General features: G+C 36.9%; 1 protein-coding gene across 1 annotated transcript in view; it reads right to left on the bottom strand.

The window, feature by feature from the left end:
* MAOA (monoamine oxidase A) overlaps positions 1-20,582 on the bottom strand; it is a gene marked incomplete at both ends in the record, with an annotated part of 71,064 nt that overhangs the window by 34,792 nt on the left and 15,690 nt on the right. The window contains one exon of the mRNA XM_080719439.1: positions 12,786-12,923. Within this exon, the coding sequence (XP_080575565.1) occupies positions 12,786-12,923 (138 nt within the window). The remainder of the gene's footprint in view (positions 1-12,785; positions 12,924-20,582) is intronic.

Raw genomic sequence — 20,582 nt, 5'->3', positions numbered from 1 at the left:
AAATTGCTAAGGTTGGGCTCAAACCTGTGATTCTCCTGTCTTAGCCTCCTACATCCTGGAATTATAGGCATGTGCCACCACGCCCAGCTTGTTTTAAGTAAATTTTTGCATAGGATAAGGAAGCGATCCAAATTAATGCCTTCATGCTTTTACAGTTCTCCCAATACCATTTCACCATCTGCTCTGTTCTCTTTCTCTACTGCTCACTTACACACATGAATCTGTATAGCACTACAGAATGAACCCAGGGCCTTGCATGTGGCTAGGCAAGCACTCAACTCTTGGGCTACACCAGCCCGATTTCTTGAAAAGACTACTGCCTTGGGAAATATATCAATTCCATCAATATAAGGGATTATTTCTTGTTTGTTTATTCTGTTCCATTGTTCTTTATCTGTCCTTATGCCAATACCATATTGTTTTGATTACTGCTGCTTTGTTTCAAAATAAAGAGGTGTGAGTCTTTTAAATTTGTTCATAGTCATCAAAGATTCGTACCTTAAGCTGTAGCAGATGCTGTTGATGTCCTATCTCACATCCTACCTCTGAGTTTACCTGGAACCGAGGCAGATTATTCCTAGATATCTGCTAGCTGCCTAACTTGAGCAACTGAAACAGTCTATTCTCTGCCTAAGAACTTTCTTCTGGGTCATCATGAATTTATTCAGCCCAAGGGCAGGGCAGCAATAGAAATGGTAGGAATCTGGTATTTAAGAGGTAATGACAGCCAATGAGGGAAATGAATAAAACACCTCGGTTTTCCTGTTCTTGCTGGGGCAATTCTATAGCACATTCCACACAGTTCTTCAGGAGACCTCAAAGGAGATTAAATTTTAGTTGCTCATAGATGTAACAGCTCAATAATAAACTTTTTATTCCCTCCTCCAAATGTAGTTTATTTGGAAACTTATTCCAGATCTTTGGGTTGGGTTCTCAGGTGTGTTTTACACAAAACCAACTAAGCTACAAGCATATTTCTTCCTCTGCACTAACTAGACATTGTATGTGCTACCTGAAGTTCTGCCTCTGGGAGAATATCCCTTTCACCACTGATTTTGCAGGCTACTCCATCCATTCCTGAAATAAATACATCAGTCATCTACTTGCAGTTGAGAGCTTTGGAATGTACAGATCTATCTGAAATCTAGGTCTGTGTTTTTATCCTCTTCTATAAACTACTAAGAGTATTCCTTGAGGTCATATATATGGGTTGAGGGAGAGGAATCAAAACAGGAGAAGTAGGTTCCTTGGGAGCCTGAACTAAGCCCTACTCAAGTAATTGGCTTTTGCCTCCTGGACCTGTTCAGGCCTAGGCTCATTGATATCACTTTTATTACTTATTTATGCGTATGGCACTAGGGGTTGAAACCAAGGGGGCATTCTACTACTAAACTACAGTCCCACTCCTTTCATATTTATTTCGTGTGTGTGTGTGTGTGTGTGTGTGTGTGTGTGTGTGTGTGAGAGAGAGAGAGAGAGAGAGAAAGAGAGAGAGAGAGAGAGAGAGAGAGAGAGAGAGAGAGAGAGACAGACAGACAGACAGACAGACAGACAGACAGACACTGGGGATTAAATCCAGGGTCATGCTACCTCCGAGCTACACCCCCAGCCCTTTTTATTCATTTTTTATTTTGAAACAGGGTCTTAATAAGTTGATGAGAGTATCACTGTGTTACTGAGACTGGCCTCAAACCGCAATCCTCCTGTCTCAGCCTTCCATGTACTGGGATGACAGGCATGCACTACCACACCAGGCTTATTTTGAATTTTGAAACAGGATCTAACTAAGTCACCACAGTGGTGTCAAACCTGTGATTCTTCTGTCTCAGCCTCCTGATTACTAGGATTATAGATTTGATGCTGGCTATTTCCATTTTATAATCAAAAGCTATCCATATGTAACCATATGTATCCATATGTAACTTGATAATTCAGTGAAGAAGACTATGCATAATTTTAATCTATGATTCATTCACATACAATCTGGATTTATGATTACTTGGTTTCCAATGGTCAGTTATTCAATCTCTACCAGGATCCAGCTACATGCAAGTAACTATTATCAAATGAAGAGTAGTTGTGAGCAGAAAAATCATACATGGCTTCAATCTGAAATTATAATAGGTGTTTACTCAGATACCTAATAGAAGTTCTCAAAAACCCAAGACAACATCTGGAGTTATCTGCTATGAGACTTCTGATATCAATGGATCTGCTGGGGCAATGGCTTAAATGGCATAAGTGCTCACACTGGTGCCTGTATCTGCTGTGCATCCCCTTTTATTTCTAAGCCTCATTCAGAACTATCTTTATGGGTTAAGGGGAAAATCTATCAGAACAGCATGCCTCAGTGTAGTCATGTTACATCTAACACCCAAAGAAGGTTCTCTTCTCCCTGAGTAGAGACTAGGATAAAGTAGGGTAGAGAAGGGTGGAAAGTGGACATGAAGGAGCAGGTTAAAACATAAAAACGATACCATTGTCTTTAAAGGACAAAAAGAAGAAAACTAATGTTTCATGTCATTTTGCTCTGAATACATCATAGTGGTTGTCTACATTCTATCAACAGTTATTGATGGGATTATTACTGTTCAAGTCTTAACTTTAAGAAGATTTGTCCAATAAATCAGTATACTCTTGTCATATCACAAAGACTCAAAATATAACAGGGGATTTCCATAACACTGTATTCAGGTTCTATATCTAGGGGCTGGTAATGTACTATCTTGTGACCCTTTGAATATTTTGAGTAATAAATACTCCAATAAAGGGTTTGAGGGAGAATCTACTTATACCAAAGTCCACACAGGCTGATATTGGAATCTGATGAGTTTAGTACTTAAGTGGAACAGCTGAGACATTAGAGGATGGATGGATATTGCCATTACAAAGCTTTCTTTGGAGATGTAGAGTTTTAGGAAATGTATCCTTCATTATTAACATGTTTAACACAGAAAGATCAGTGTTTGCTAAAACTAATCAGAATTCAGGGCTTTGGTCCCTGTGGAACAGCAGCTCTCAAAAAAGAAGCATTTTTCTCTCCAGGGTATATTCACCAAAGTCTACAGATATTTTTGTTTGTCAAAATTGGGCTGAGACTATTGCTACCCATCCTATGATGTGCAGGGGAATCCCCCATAAGGAAGAATTAAAAGATCTCAAATGTCAGGAATGCAGAGGTTGAGAAATCTATCACAGAGTAATATTCAAATGTGAGTGAATATTAGAAATTTTCCTGGGCTCTGATCCTTTCCATTTGCAGTATTGTTGGATTTGCTGAAGAACTGGCCTCAGAATCACTCAGGGTATTTGTATAAATGAAGAGTACAAGGAATCCTGTAATTAGACCTAACAAATTAGTGATGTGGGGCCAGAGAATCTATATGTTTAACAAATTCCGGGTTATTCTGATGCTTATTAGAACTTGGTCATTATTACATTATAGTATTTGTATAAATTATTAAAAGTCAAAATGACAAAAATACTGTTGTAAAATAATTACTTTTTAATCTTTATGTTCATTAAACTTCAAAATTACTAAAGGATATGATCCTTTCTGTTGTAGCTATCCATTTCCTTCATTCGTGTGTGTGTGTGTGTGTGTGTGTATGTTTATTATATTTTCTTAATCTTCCTTAAACCCTCAATTCTTGTGCCTAGAATTCCACATCTGGTTTCTCTTGCTTTTTATTGCTGCAGGTAACACTGAGTGATCATAAGTAAGATGCCTCATAGAGTTATAAGTTTGGGCAGCTCTGTAAGAATTTTGTAAGTTTAATATGTCTTTGAAGTATTCAGAGGTTCACATTATATATATTATGTATCATATATTACATTTTAATTAGTTATAGAGGTGTGTGGGTGTTAACATGCACGTGTGTATGCATATGTGATTTATTTAAACCCAGTCAGTACCTAGAAGAGACAGAATGAAGTTCATGTCACCATGTTCTTGGTTCAGACTCCTCTGTCACCATTCCCATACCTATGTCTCTGTCTCCACATCCGGAAAATCAATTCTGCAATGCCACTAAGCTGGGTCCTCCACTGAGAGCCTGCTAGGATGTACCTCTAAGGCTGGAGGTCCCAGGTAGGAGTGAAAACCGATCTGAGAGAGACTTGGTTCCAAAGATACACCCAAGCTGCCTAGATCAGAAACCACTTCTGCTTATTCTGTGGGTACTAGAAGACCTTGTTTATTGCTCCTGGCCCTCATCAGTCTCAACACTGCATTCAACTAATTTATGTATATGTCTAACTCTTCTGACTAACCTCAATGCACCTGAGAAGATGGACTGTGTCTCATACATGTTTATAAATCCTATACTATCTTGTGAATATCAGGGGTTCTAAGAAATGATTGTTAAATGACAGAATAGAGGGAAAATGAAGTCCTTCCTTTTATAGTCCAACAGGTATCACATCTAGCTTCCCCAGGCCTTAGAAATGGTCTAGTCACATTCTACACAAGTGTTTGACTCCCTCTTTTCCCACCTTAGATGAGACCTTTGAATTCCAATTTAGCACTGATTTTAATATCAGTTTCATATACAAACCTTTCCCAAAATAACCAGAATCAACACTAGAAGTCACTATGTGAGATGCTCAAAGGAACAGAGACAGATGGAAGATTCAGTCCCTTAGAGAACATAAATCTCTAAAAACATTTCTTATGTTAGCATTTCTCACTGTGATCTTTGCTATAAGAAAATGGCTTCCAGGGTCATAAATCTGAGAAATTTTGGCTTATAAGCCCCTTTTATTGCCAGACCTCATAGATTCCTAATTTGCTAATGGACATCTTGACTCTTAAAGAAAGGACTGGAATATGGAGTTCTTCCAAAATTTATCTGACCACCAAACTCTCTCTCCTGCAAAGCATTTTTGAGATTAATGTTATTTAAAAAACCTCTTGGAAACTATTTCCCTAAGCATTCTTAACATTCTGGCCAGCAGTGACAGGAGCCTGAGATAAACCATGAGGAAACATGAGATGAAAGAAGAACTATGATAACCAGAATATTTATTTTCTACATGGGAAGACATTCTTGTTTGTATCCACCCTGCCTGCTTTTGGTACTGTGGATTGAAGCCAGAGGCATTTTACAACTTCCAGCTATACTCCCAGCCCTTTTTATTTTGAAACAGCTAAGTTGCTGATGATCTAAGTTTGTGATGCTGGCCTCAAATCTGTGATGCTCTTGTCTCAGCCTCCCAAGTACTAGGATTATGGGTGTGTGCCACCACAAACACAACTCATTTGTATCCCTTTTGAAAAAGAGGGTACATCATCCCAAAACACTGAGTCAAGAGGAGATATGAAAGGAAATTGCTTGCATACCTAACTAAAACTCCAAGTACATAATAGGATCTGTTGAATCTATGCCCTAGGCCAGACAATACAGTGAGGAAGATTGTCATAGAAGGTAGAGAGGACCAAGGGCAAAGCAGAACTTACCAGCTAGGCTGTTAACTGAGTGCACCACATTGTGTACCCAGTGATGGGACAGATGTAGCCTTGCCCTTCTACTGCATGAAGTCACTTGGGCAGTGGCTTCAATGTCATAAGGATAGAGAGAAGATAATGGCATAGAGAGAATGAGGAGACCAGAAACCATCAGATTCCCAGTAAAATCTTCCCAGCATTTGAACACTAAAAAAAGTATTTTTAAAGTCTATAGATTTGTGAAAAGTCATGGATATTCAGTATTATTCCAAATAATTATGTGGGTTAGCAACTGCACCCATGGTCTATGCCTCAGGGTGTATATATTTTTATCATCTGTGGCTGGTCACCAAGTATGAACTATAGTGATTTACTCCCATTGTCTCTGAAGCCTGTTTTTTTCTTTTTTCAGAGACATTATCTACTGAATGTGGCTGTGGAAACTAAACCACTGGGTACTTTGGCAAACACACAAAATTAAATCACAGTTTGCAGTTCACTGTATATCATTTGAGTCTAACAAATTACAGGGGAGCTATGGGAATAAAAGTAAATGAACATGTTCCGCTATCATTTCCGTTAAAAACAAAAACTTGACAGGACATTTTAGTCTTCTAAAATGAAGTGACTCGGTCTCTGACTTCAGGATCAAATAATTGATTACACTCAATGGTAACTAATATTCAACTCTTCTATGATTCCATTTTGAGTTTTCTTCTAGTTGCATGAAACCCAAACAAAGTAAGAAATGAAGTGCTATGAGAATAGTACCGGGCTGCTCAAATATCAGGTATCAACATTATTATCATGATTTGTTATTTTTTTAGTTTCAAGGCTTATGTTTGTGAAGATTAGTAATTGACTAAGTTTTCATATCTGTCTTTCTCATTTCTGAAGAACCTTGAAGCAAGCAATCATTATTAAGATTTTCTCTAATCACTAAGGAAGGAATAACTGTCACTTAGTAAAATTCTGAGGCACACTAGGTTTTTAAAAGGTATTTCTTCTTTGAATTTGACTAATAAATGAAAAAGCTTTGAGTCCATACCTGAGAGGAATAATTACAATGTAGCCTTCAGTCCTGTTGAGTGGCAGGATGAGGCAATGACAGAAGAGACTTTCTGCTAGGTCAGTCTATATTCCTGGAACAACCAAACTTCCCTTCTTTGGGAAGTACCCAGAATAGAACAGCTATGGAGTTTATAGGACAATTTTTAAGGTTTCACCTGTTAGAAGGTGACACTACAACAAAGTTTGAAAATTCAGTCAGGATCCATGAATGAGTCTTGTGATTGAGGCAATGGGTATGCAATCTGGGGCTGAAATAGGGCTTAAGGGGAGGGAAATAGGGAGAAAGCAGAAACCAAGGTGGGAAGAATAAGGAGAAGATTTTAATTTCCACTGGGCAACTATATTCTAAACTGAGATGCCAAAACTTCCAGGAGTTAGGTTATTATGGAGATAAGAATGATTTCTCTTAAGAAAGTTAAGTACGTTTTCATTCCATATACATGGTCCTTTTGCCTATCAACCCAACAACCAAGGCCTCATATGAGTAGGTTATTAGAAAGTTATAAAACCTGAATGTGAGAGAATCCTTTGTGTCTAATCTATTTCCCTTTTTGTGCTATCAGGGAAGGCCAGTCCATGATACAAGGGTAAATTTTAGGAGTACTTCTAAATGAATGGCTAGAAACAATTCCTGTAATGAATTAACTCAGAAATTAATGGAAAAGCCACGTGTGATGGCACATACCTATAATTCCAGATACTTTGGTGGCTGAAGTAGAATTGTGAGTTCAAGACCACCTCAGCAACACTGTAAGATCTCATAATAAAAAAAGAAATAAATGAATGGAAGGAAGATTTAAAAAGTTCTGTGGGGCCGGGTGTGGTGGCGCACGCTTGTAATTCCCGCGCTTGGGAGGTGGAGACAGGAGGATCGCGCAGGTTTGAAGCCAGCCGCGCTGGCTTTAAGAGACCCTGTTTCCAAATAAAAAAGTAAAAAAATAGGTCTGGGAGTGTAACCCAAGGCAGAAGGGTTTCCAGGAATCCCAGTACCACCAAAAAAAAAAAAAAAAAAAAAGGAAAAAAAGTTCTGTGGGGCTGGGTGGAAGCTCAGTAATAAAGTACTTGCCTAACATGTGCAAGGCCCTGGGTTTGACCCTCAGTACTACATAAAAAGGGTTCTGTGTATGGATGGTGGCCATGGTCATACAACAATGTGAATGTACTTAATGTCACTGAATTGTACACTAAGAATGGTGAAAATGTTAAATTTTTTAAATTTTTTATTGGTGCATTGTATTCATAAAATCATATTGGGGTAAAAAACTTGTGTGTATATACATGTACAAGTTCAGTTAAATTTTATGTGTATTTTACCACAATTTTTTAAAGAAAAAAATGAATGAATAAAAAGTCTAATAATTAACCTCACTTTGCTATATATTGGAATGTGCTTCTACTTCATAGGAACTTTGTATTCTAGAAATTAAATTTGAGATTTATCCCTGAAAGTACAAGAAAAAGAAAGAAGCCTTTGAGGAGAAACCACTAATGCATTTGGTATTTTCTCTGTTGAGGATCGAACCTGGAGCCTCATGAATGCTAGTTAAGTACACTAACATCGAGCTATACTCCCAACTCTAAGTTTTTAAGATTAATACTCATTAAGATCTCTGATAACCCACAAGCAACAAATGAAATATTTTCAAGATGGAGGATGGAAATTAGTAAAAACTAGTTTTATAAGCTACCTCCACTGAGCTATACTCCCAATCCCTATTTTATTTTTTTAAATTTTTTAGACAGAGTAAGTTGTCAAGTATAGCCTAAAACTTGGAATCTTCCTGTTTCACCTTCATAAGTACTGAGATTACAGGTGTGTGTCACTAAATCTGGCTAAATTAACATAATTGAAAGTAAACAGGAAAACTAATATCCTACAAGGGTTTAAATAAACCTGCCTCTTGAGTTTCCTCCCAAGAGAGGTTGAAAGTGAAAATATAACTTTTTTTGGAGACAAAAGATTTGCCTTCATGAATCAGTATGGGAAAAGTGCTAAAAACTTTCAAGCCAGGAGTCAAAGAGACAATGATATCTAGTAAATATTAAAACAAATGAGGAAAACACATCCGCTGTCTTCTATACAACCTTCTGGTTAAAACCAACTTCATCTCTTAGCAACAAGATTCACTTAGTATTCCAGGACACGCACATTCTGAAAGGCTTTTGACTTCAGTCGTTGGCATAGAAACCTAGAATAAATGACTGTGGGAAGAATGCTAGGGAAAATTGCTTGCTGAGCTGTTACTATCAGGAAAGCTTTTGTTGTTTTAAATAAATCTTTATCATACCACTTTCTTAAAAACAATTGTGTGATGAGTATTTAAAGTCTCTAGTTTTATTTAGAGAGGATATGAAAAGCTGGGAGAAAGGGAGAATGTATGAATATGTCAATTTCTCCTTCAAATTAGCTCTGGCAAAATGCCTTGCTCCATTCTCTGTCTGGGATCTCCCTCTTCACACCCTTCACTCTATCTACATTAGAATCTGGAGGAACCCAAAGAAGGCAAAGAAAGAAACGGATAATTTTATCCTTTCTATCCAAGACACAAAATTTAACAAAAGGTCACAACTCAATGAAACTGACTCATAAAATAATGGTGGAGCATCTTATTTTACTATTACATTTTTTTTAGTACTAGGGATTGAACAAAGGGGCATTCCACCTCTGAGCTATATCCCTATCCCTTTTTATTTTCTTTATTTTGAAACAGGTCTCACTGAGTAGTTGAAGATCTCACTAAATTGCTGGAGCTGGTCTGCAATCTATGATCCTCCCATCTCAGTCTCCCAAGTACTGGGATTACCTGGCTCGGCCGTCTTGTGTATGAATCCATATAATAAATCAATCTAATAGGCATTCATCCCCAGCTGCTTCCCTTACTATCCAATGGAAAAGAAATGACAGAGAAATATCTTAAACATATTTAGCTGATGCCATTCAAAATCCACCATTGAGGTTAAAGACAACACAACTAATTTATACTAATTTCATAAATCAGATATAATCTCTAAAATAACATTATATCAAACTCACAACATTCAGAAAATACGTTCACTGGAGTCATTTTAGTGTTAATTAGAGAAAATAATCAATTGTATTAGATTATGGAAGTCAGAGTTGTCACAAAGCAATTCAAAATGTCACAAAGACAATTTGTATTAATAACCCAATATCCTCCCCCTAGAATTAGAACAGTGAGAGTTGAAATATTCTTAAATTTTAAACCAGCAGCACTATTAACAATCTTATCTACAATTCTGAACTATATATTTTCCCTTCAGACCCTTTCTGTGATATGGGGCTCAGTAAAGCAGAGCCATCCTTATCATTACTATGGGAGTGTTGCTCACCTTGAGAAACCAACTACTGTGGTGAAGATTTATATTTGCTATGCTATTTATAATCCAAAGTGCAGATGAAGCATGAATCAGCATGTGGCAGGTGAAGCCTCAAATCTGGCCACACACTGCATGTTCAATAATTATGACCTAATATCATTATGGTGTTATGTGTATGGACACTCACTGGCTATGAGCAGCCTCAGTATACCAAGTCCAATGCCTCAGATTACCAAGTCCTTCTTCTGGTACTTTATATATGCCACAGCCCCATTTGTGTTTTGTGGAAAAAAAAGTATGATTTGAGTAGGTGAAGCTATGCTTTAGAAAAAGGACTATCAAGAATGGCATGGATCTTTGGGAAAGACTAACAGCAACAAAGAAAGTGTCCTAGATGCTACTCTTAACATTTCTCTTTCCTTACCTTAGGCACCTGATGGCTCACATAGCATTTCCCCAAGACTTTCTGTGAGTTGGTCCTGTACAAAAGCTTGAAGTATAAAATGATCATACCTGGATTTCTAGAAATCAGGGTCTCTGTAATGCCCAGAAACTTCTTCAATCATCAGAAATTCTGGTATTCACTTAAAGATAGTTAACACATGGAATTCTATCAGGAAGATTGGAAGCATGCCAATGATTTGTTGACAATTTTCAGGTAAAGTAAAAATTCTCAAATAGCTCATACTCATTTTAATCCCACCTTGCTTCCATCAAGAATAACAGGGAGTTGAACTTACTAAAGCTGTCTATGGGTGCTCATAGACACTTAAAAAAATCTCACTTTAGCATCACGTTTTAGATACCAGTGGGATTCCAGATAATGGAGGGGAAATACCAGCAAAGTTTGAATGGAAAGATAGGAGAGGAGGAAGGCTGATCCTAATTAATGAGGGTCTACATCTGAACATGTGTAAAATTATGAATAAGACATGGTTAACCTAGACAACCATTGATGGGAGGGGGGAAGGGAAAACGGGGGTGGAGGGGAGAGGGCACCAAATATAGTTTAAATGTATACTGCTTATGTTCAATAAAAAAATTGTTAAAAAATAAAATAAAATAAAAAGAGGAAAAAAAACTTTACTCTTTACACCTCAGTTTTCTCACAGGTAAAATGGGGATAATTATGCCTATCTAGTGTGGTAGATTAAGAATTTAATGAGTTCATACATACAAAGTAGTTAGTTTCTACTTATTATTATTTTATGCCAGGTAAAATAAAAATCAGTGACTGACTCTTAGGAAGAAACTGATTTTAATAAGCATGGGTTGGCTCAGATACCAAGATAATCATGACATTCATTTGCTTCCCAGTTGGAGTGGTGAGTACATTTTCATGTTTGTTTAATTAGTAGTTGAGTGCAAAGGGTGTGCTTTCACTCCTCATGTTAAAAATGAGAATATAAAATGTTTCAGTAAGTGTTATCTGTGATTATTCTCAGTGTTGTTATTCCTTACTACCTCAGAGAAACACCATGATGTGTGAAACTATGGAAGCAGGGTAATTTTTTTTCTTTATCTTTTTGACTATGGCCTAGTGAAGGCAACGTTCCTAAACACTCTATTATTTTAAAAATATTTTATGGTGCTGAGGCTTGAACCCAGGTCCTTGTGCATGCTGGGCAAGTACTGTACTACTGATATAATCCCAGCTGTCACTTTGTATAAATTTTATATTTTCTTCATTCCTCCCTTAACCTCTGAACTTAAAATTTTTCTAAAGACTACTTGTTTGTTTTTTCACATGTCACTGTCAGACTCCAGTAACATAATATCTCCAGTAACATAAAAGAGAAACAAGAAATGTAGAATTCTACTTTAAAGCCAAGCATCTCAAACTACATAGCTATCAGAGTTTGTCAAGATTCCTAATCTTCTGATTGGGCAATGGTGTGTGTAATCACAAGTATCCTTAACTCCTAGGCCACTCCTAAAGCATTGTAGCCTCCAGACACGCAGTGACTACCTGCAGTGGAACCAGGGAGAGATGTGTCTGTTGATAAGTGATGTGGTTATTAGCTTGGGAATCCTGCCATTAGAACAAGTAAGTGATCCCTACTCTAAGTTCCAGGAAGTGGGCTACAATGTTGAATCAGAAACTTGATTTCTCAAGGCACATTCAAACTTTAGCCACTCCATGTTTGTCCTCAATGAGAAAGAATAACAGTGGCAACAGCTGCTGTTCCTTAGGTGGATATGAGTGGCTCAAGTTTAAACAATCTCTTATTTAAACAGTAGGAAAATGCACAACCAAGTTAGACATTCCAAGAGACTGAGATAGGTACAAAGGAAATAAACAAAGTGTCCAAAAATATGCTAATTAAGAATGAGGTGGAAGAACAAATTTAAAGATTAAATTAATGGTCTCTTGTGTTCCTTGGGGGCTTAGAGTTGGCTCTTGGATAACTCAGGGGTTTCCTGGGGCTGGAAAGGTTTGGGGTGTGTGTACCCACTCATCTACACATATCTATTGCAGGCAACTCTGGCATCTGCAAATGTATTAAAAAGGGGAGTATGGGTATAGCTTATAAAGGCCAGAATTGGCAATAGGAAAGAAAGTCAAATTAGACATAACCTCCCACAATGATTCAAGGAGTCCTTGGGAATTTTTAAAATGAAGAAAGGAACGAAAAGCCTGGGTGTGTGGTAGTGTACTTACTCTTACAATCTCAGTATTTGAGAGGCTGAGACAGGAGGATCACAAGTTTGAGGTCAGCCTCAGCAACTTACTGTGACTCTGTTTCAAAATGAAAATGGCTAATGACATTCAGAGGTAGAATGCCCCTTGGTTCAATCTCCAGTAACATAAAAAAGAAACAAGAAATGTAGAATTCCAATTTAAAGCCATGAGCCTATTTTTATGATTGCTTTGAGAAAAATATCAATAACTCCCACATTGGTCACTTGGATAAAAAGTCAGGCTTACCTTAATGTATTGAACAAGACGCTCTTTGACGTTCACTTTATAAGTCTGTAGGCCCAGCTCCTTAGACAAGCGTAGGATTCTATTTTGTGTTGGCCCCACATAGGCTCCCCCAACATCTACCCAATTAACATGTTCATTCTGCAGAAAGAGAAAATGTTGTCAGAAGACTTTACTTAAAACATGTAAATGAATTGTATGTCATATAAAAATAACCCATTTTGTAAACTTATCTGTGCCTAATATTTCCTTTATAAAGTGAAACTGAAAGTAGCAATCAGTTTTTTCCTCCACTGATGAACTGAGGCACAACAGTGTCTGATACTTCACTAAACACCTCCATTTGTAGTTATTGGTGAGCCCAAATCTGCAATATGGTAAATAAAGAATAAAGAATATCCTGAAAGTCAAGATCCTTTGCAAAACAACTAACTTATTATGTATGTTTTTTACTGGGGTTGTTGCTAGAGGAGTCACCCAGAGATTTATTAGGGCTAACTCCTTAATTTCTATCAGTTGAAACCTTAAATCTTCCCACATTGATGGGCTACTGATGATATTTTAAAGCACTTCCATGGAAGAATGCATGATAGGAGAATATAAAAAGTATAAAAATCTGGGTGTGGTGGTGCACACTTGTATCCCAGCATTTGGGAGGCTGAGATAGGAGGACTGCGCAGGTTCAAAGCCAGCCTCAGCTACTTAGTGAGGCCTTTTGCAACTCAGTGAGACCCTGTTTCAAAATAAAGAGTAAAAAATAGGGCTAGGGATGTCACTTGGAGGTAGAATGCCCCTGAGTTTCATCCCCAGTACCGCAAAAAAGCATTACACAACAGAGTAACATATGTACTAAATTATGAACAAAAATGCAAGTTCTCAAACTAAAATTTTTCTTTCCCCATCTGAATTACAGTTTGCAACTTTTTTTCAGCTATTCTTAGTAATGCTTTTCATAATGATTCAATCTATTGATCAAATATTAGTGAACTCCTCTATGTTTTTGTATAACTTCTTATGGGTCAGTTTTGTCATTGTGGTTTACACTAGTCCTCTTTTGTGAATGTTACGTTTTCTCCTTGCATGCCTGATTATTTTTATTGCATTGAATTCACTGTACTTGTAAAGCATACAGAAATCAGTTTGGATCATAGGGAACCTTTTTTGGATTTATATTTGTTTCTGCCCACCATCTGGAATACTGACAATGCCAGACAATTTTTTCTTTTTCAGTGCCTGAGATAATTTGAAGCTGGGCTAAAATGAACATGTGACCTAATCCTCTTGGAGTTAACAGTTAGTCCTAAGATACAGCCCACCCCAAAGAAGAGTTGACCAGAACCTCCCCTGTACACACACACACACACACACTTTGCTGGGCTCTGAACTAGACATTCTATCACCCTAGCTTGGCAAAATAATCAAAGCACTGTTCTGCCTCCCAGCAGCTTTTTCAGGGTCCAGCAACTTCCCCTAAATCTTGGAGAAAAATAGATCATTTGTTCTATGGATTTTGGTTCACTGATTCCTCACTACCTTATTAGCTCCCTGATGTTTTGAAGATATATAAGTGTGACTGAGAGTGAGTGAGTTTATGTGTGTGTGTGTGTGTGTGTGTGTGTGTGTGGGTGTGTGTTTACAGAGCAATTTATAAAGCCTCTTTGTGTTTTAGTACAATATATCCACATCTGTTATTTCTAAAATGGAGTATTCCTGGCTGAAGGAAGAGCTAGTGCAGACTCAAAGGCAGAAGTATACCTGGTATGTTTAGGAAACTGTAAACAGAGCAATGTGGTTAGAACAAAGCAAGCAAGGAAAAGAGAACTGGAGATGACATTAGTGAGACTACTGGGAAATAGATCAGGTAAAGCCTCAAAGGGCAAAATAAGGACACTGAATTTACTCTGAGAAGGGGAGCCTCTCTGGAAGATTTGAGCACCAGAGCACAGAGTGCTGACTTAGATTGGAAAGGCTAGCTTTTGTTGCTGCCATACTCAGATTTGATTGTAGGGAGAAAAGATGAAGATAGAAACATCAATTAGGAGGCTATTGCAGTGATCTGGCCTAGAGATAATGGTGGCTTCCTCCAAGAGGTAGCAGTACCAGTGGTGGAAATGATTCTGAATACATTTTAAAGACAAAACCAAAATATTTTCCTGACAGGATAAATATGAGTCTGATAGTATTGAGCATGACCACAAGTGTTTTCAGAGTTGTCACCTTCTGATCTGGAGAAGGCTGCAGGAGCAGCAGTCATGATAATAAAAATCAGACTTAAGTGTGGGATGGTTGAGTCTGAGATATCTGTTCAGTACCCAGGAGATCTAACATTTCCTAACTTTTTTTTGTCAGATCTGTACATTTCATTCAGCATTTTCCTTATTTCAATGGGGAGAGTTAATCAGGGTTTCTGTTCTGCTATAATAGCAGAAATTGCTATTTTGATCTGTCCATGATAATCTTTATAGTCTCTTTTTTTTTATTAACCATGGGTACTGTCCTTCAAATTGTCTCAAGTCTGCAACATCCATTTTGAGATTGAAGAACAAAACTGGAGCCAGTACTCCATTAAATTCCTAGGCTTTAACAAAGATAGTATGAGGACTCTTGGGAGTTTGAAAATGTCTTTAGAACACTGATACTATCTTTAAAGTGAATAATCCTAAGAGAAGTAGTAAAAAGAGTGAGACACTTTACAGAATAGTTTTCACAAAGCAGAAGCATTCTAAATGAGGTAATGGGTTCAGTAATGAAGACTCTGGACCTGTAATATGGTACTCTGCAATGTGGTACCTCAATATAGTCTTTAGGGCCTTTATCTAGATCTCTTTATTCAGCATTTAAATATGCCACATATGCAACTATATTAGCAAACAAATGCATCACCCTTGTGGTGGTCCTCTGGGCATTTCAACTTTATTAAATTATATTCTAAAGAATTAAAGATGGATCACAGCCAGCATAGTGGCACATGCCTATAATTCCAGTACTTGAGGGGCTAAGAAAGGGGGAAATCAAAGGTTTGTGGCCAGCCTTAGCAACTTAGAAAAGCTTTCGGCAACTTAGTGAGACCATTTCAAAATTTAAGAAATATATAAAATAGGTATGGGGATATAGCTCAGAGGTAGAATGCCCCTGAATCATCCCCAGTAACACACACACACACACACACACACACACACACACACACACACACACACACGGGAAAATCGAAAGTTCTGAACTAACGGGAAAGAAAAAGCCATCTGACTAGCTGCCAATACCAAATCTGACTTGACCATTTGGTATTTAAAGATGCAGAATAGTTTTTATGGCCACTTATCCCCAAATTAATTCATTTCCTAGAAACTTTCCTAGTTGATTATGCTATTAGAAGCAATTCTAACAATATTCGATTCAGCTTATTAAAGACCATTTTGTCCATTCTTCTTAAAGCCGATTTTTTCTTCTAGTCACTTAAAATAAAAATGCTAAGTGCTAATTCTAAGCATTTCCAAGGTTCCTTTTTCATGTACCTATGAGGTGTATAATATCATGCTGAATACACACTGATAGTTCCTGTCTGCTGCTGACATATATAAATGATGAAGCATGGAAATGCAGTCTGGGACAATAACATGGATTGAGATGAGCAAGTTGGATTTCTCATTTCCCCTATGCAAAGATACTTGTCCTTAACTGAAAATCTGACATGACTGATGCTGTTATTCAGTAAGCAAAAGGTTTTAGAGATTAAAAAACAAAGTAGGGCCAAGGGACAACTTAATAACTTTCCCTCAAATGAAGGAATATTTTTCAGAAAATGACAGAAGAATTATATGTACTATAGGCAATCAAGTGGAATATGTATCCCTTCGTTTGCACAACCACACACTGCATTCAGTTTAGAATTGAAGATGAGGGGAGCTTCATGGAGGGTATTTGGATTGTAGCATATAGCCCAGATGAGAAAATTGGGATGTAAAGTGCTGACAGGATTTACCCAAGACAGTGTCAGACAGTACAGGGGACAGAATGCCAGTCTTCTCATTCCCAAAACAATAGCAGACTACATCCTAGGGAGAACTCAGCAATTTTCCAAATAATCTGAATCTGCAATGACATTAAAGCCAGCAAGCATGTCTATAGTCTCTCCTGGGAAGCTTGTCAAAATGCAAATTTGTACTCAGCAGGACTGATACAGGGCCTCAGATCCTGCGTTTATTATTGAAATTGTTTTTAATTGAAGCAGTTTTAATTGTACTCTAAAATTATTTAATTTGATGACTAAATTTAACCTCTTTATCTTAATGAAAATAAGCATCAAATGTGCATATTACATAATTTTAAATTGTATTTTAAGACACAAATTTTAGCATTCTTAAACAAATTAACCAAATGTAGATCTGACAAATCAAAAGGGGGTTTTACTACTGCAGTAAACAGCACTAACATGGAAGAAGTTATATCTTGTAGGGAAGCAAGTTAGCAGTAATTTTAAAATGTACATTAGATGAAAAATACAGTTCCTTGTAAGAGTGGGTCTTCATTTGTAACTCTTAAATAAATGTCAATGCGTAATTTAAATTCCTCCAGGATCTCCAAATAAGGCAGGATAAATAGTATATACACATACATTCTCACACGAAAATAAAAGCAAGACTCATAACGCTTCATGAAGAGAAACCATTTTAAAGCAAAAGATGAACATTACATATGCAGAAAAACAAATGGTAATTTCAAGGTTTCCAATAAAAATATAATAGCAGCTACTCTACAAGATATGGTATTAAAACAGCAATTATTTTTGTGATATATTCTCAAAGAAAATTTCATTTGTTAATTTCAGTTTTTTTAAATGTTACTTCATCTTTTGGTTTACATTCTTATTAGATGGTTTATTTTCTATCTTAATTTAACAGATGGATTACAAATAATCTTCATGCATACATGTGTTCTTTTTATTGGTGCATTGTATTCATACATCTTTTTGAAGTTCAAGGTGATAGAGGCATACATGCACACAGTACCCATTGAGCCCTCCCCCCAGTTCCCATCCTATTCCTTCTCCCTCCCCTCCTTTCTGTGCTCAGCACAGTGATTGGCTTTAATAAGTTTATATATGTACATCATGACCACTGAGGTATTTCCCTCTTTCTCCTTCCAATCTCTCTCAGGTCCCCTTCTTCACTCAACTAAGCTTTCTCTTCCTTTGTCTAAAGTCCTTCCTATTTCCCAATTTCTTCTTAGCTTTCATGTATGAGGGAAAACATCTAACTTTTCACATTTTGTGACTGACTAATCTCACTTAGCATAATGTTCTCCAGATCCATCCATTCCCCTCCAAATGACATAATTTTGTTATTTATGCCTGAGTAGAATTCCATTGTGTATATATCTCATAGTTTTGTAATCCAATTATCTGTTGATGGACATATCAGCTAGTTCCAAAGTTTGGCAATTGTGAATTGTAAAGCTACAAACATAGATATGCATGTATTATTCTGTTACTTTGGTTTACATTCTTTTGGGTAGATAACAAGGAGTGGTATAGCTGAGCCATATGGTAGGTTCATTTTCATTCTTCTGAGGATCCTCCACACTGTTTTCCAAAATGATGGCACTAATTTGCAATCCTACCAACAGTGTATCAGAGTTCCTACTTCTCTATATTCTCACCAGCATTTCTTATTGCTTGTGTTTTTAGTGATTGCCATTCTAATTGGGGTTAAGTAAAATTTCAGGGTAGTTCTGATTTGTATATCTCTGATTGCTAATAATATTGAACATTTTTTCATACATTTATTGGCCATTTGTATTTCTTCTTTTTGTGAAGTATCTATTTAGTTCACTTGCCCTTTTTTTGATAGAATTGTTTTTATGGTGGTGAATTTTTGAATTCTCTGTTTCTTGAGTTCTCCTTGGTTAGGTTTATTCCTAAGTATTTTATGGTTTGGGAGGATATTGTGAGTGGAAATGTTTTCTGGATTTATTTTTCAGTGGATTTATGGTTGGCATATAGCAAAGCTCCTATTTTTTAAGATTGATTTTGTATCCAGACACTTGGCTGATTTTGTTGATCAGTTGTAAAAGCTTTTTGGTTGGGTTTGTTGGGTCTTCTAAGGATATTATCATGTCATCTGCAAATAGAGATAGATTCTGAACTTCTTTTCCTATTTGTACTCCTTTGATTTTCTTCTCTTGCCTTATTACTCTGACTAGTCTCAAGTCTTATATTGAAAAGGAGTGGTGATAGTGGTCATCCTTGTCTTGTTCTTGATTTTAAAGGGAACTCTCATATACTCCCCCATTTAATATGATGTTGGCTGTGGGACTATTGTAGAATATGATATTGAGGTATGTTCCTTCTATTCCATTTCTCTGCAGTTTTTTTTTAGCATGAATGGGTATTGGATTTTGTTGAATGATTTTTAAATGTCTATTGAAATGATTATGTGATTTTTTTGTCCTTAGTTCTGTTTATGTGGTGAATTACATGGATTGTTTTTCAGATGTTTAAACAGCATTGCATCACTAGGATAAACCTGACTTGGTCATGGTGCATAATTTTCCTGATGTGGTTTTAAATGTGCATTGCTAGTATTTCGGTTAGAAGTTTTGCCTCTAAGTGTATCAACAATATTGTTCTGTAGTTTGCTTTTCTTGAGCTGTCTTCATTTGGTTTTGGTATTAAGGTGATGTTGGCTGCACTGAATGTATTTGGGAAAGTCCAATCTCTTTCTATTTCATGGAATGTATTGAGAAGTACTGGGATTAAATCTTCTATGAAGGTTTTATAAAATCCAGCTGGGAAGCCATCTGGACCTGGGGTTTTCTTTGATTGTAAGGTCTTTATTCCTGCTTCAATCTCTTTGCTATTGGTTGGTTTAAATTTTCTATATCTTCTTGATTCAATTTAAGAAGTTTATATAGGTCTAGCAATTTGTAAATTTCTTCTAGGTTTTTCACTTTGTTTGCAATATGATTTTTCAAAATAGTTTCTGATAATTCTCTGGGTTTCTACACTATATGTAGTAATATCACCTTTTTCATCTCTTATTTTAGTAATTTGGGTTGATTATCTCTTTTGGTTAAGTTGGCTAATAGTTTATCTATCTTATTATATTTAGAAACCAGCTTTTGATTTTGCTATTTTTTGTATTTTTGTTGTTGTTCTCTACTCATTGATTTGTACTCTGATTTTAATATTTCCTATCTTTAATTGGCTTTGTGATTAGACTTTTTCTGCTTATAAAAAGCTGCTGGGAGGAGGTTCTTCTAGGCTTGGGTTTGGGGGTATGGCCCAGGGTGCTCATCCAGTATTCACTAGGGTCTTAGGTTTGATCCCCTGCACTGAAAAAAAGAGAGGAGGGAGAGAGAAAAGAGATAAAACAAGCAAAAGGTAAAAAAATTAAAAAATCGAAAAGTACAGAGCATCAGTACAAAGAAACATATAGAACAAAAAAACAAAGAAAAAAGGAACAATAAAAGACTCTTACTTGGCCTCTGCAGCCCTCTTGGTTCTACATGGATGCTTTCAGCTATTTAAGGTACACCTATTAGAGTAGGTTCTCAAGAACATTCCAAGTGTTTTTGCTTGCTTGGAAAACTTTAACAGAGACATCATCCTGCAACCCCAATGCTATGGTCTTCTGTAGCAAGACTCTGGCCTAGTGTCTCTCTCTGTATGGGCATCAAGCACAGGGCCACTGGCAGAGGCAGGGTCTACCCCAAAGGAAGGATGGGGACTCTATACTCTCCACTAAGAAAACTGGGTTGGTCTTTGGCTTCCAAGTTTGGTGTTTTCCTCAGAGTTTTGTGTGC

Source organism: Muscardinus avellanarius (genome assembly GCF_963383645.1).
Source record: "Muscardinus avellanarius genome assembly, chromosome: X".
In the NCBI taxonomy this organism is placed as follows: domain Eukaryota; kingdom Metazoa; phylum Chordata; class Mammalia; order Rodentia; family Gliridae; genus Muscardinus; species Muscardinus avellanarius.
The sequence above is the reverse complement of the archived record's forward strand: the minus strand, read 5'-3'. Positions and strand labels throughout refer to the sequence as shown.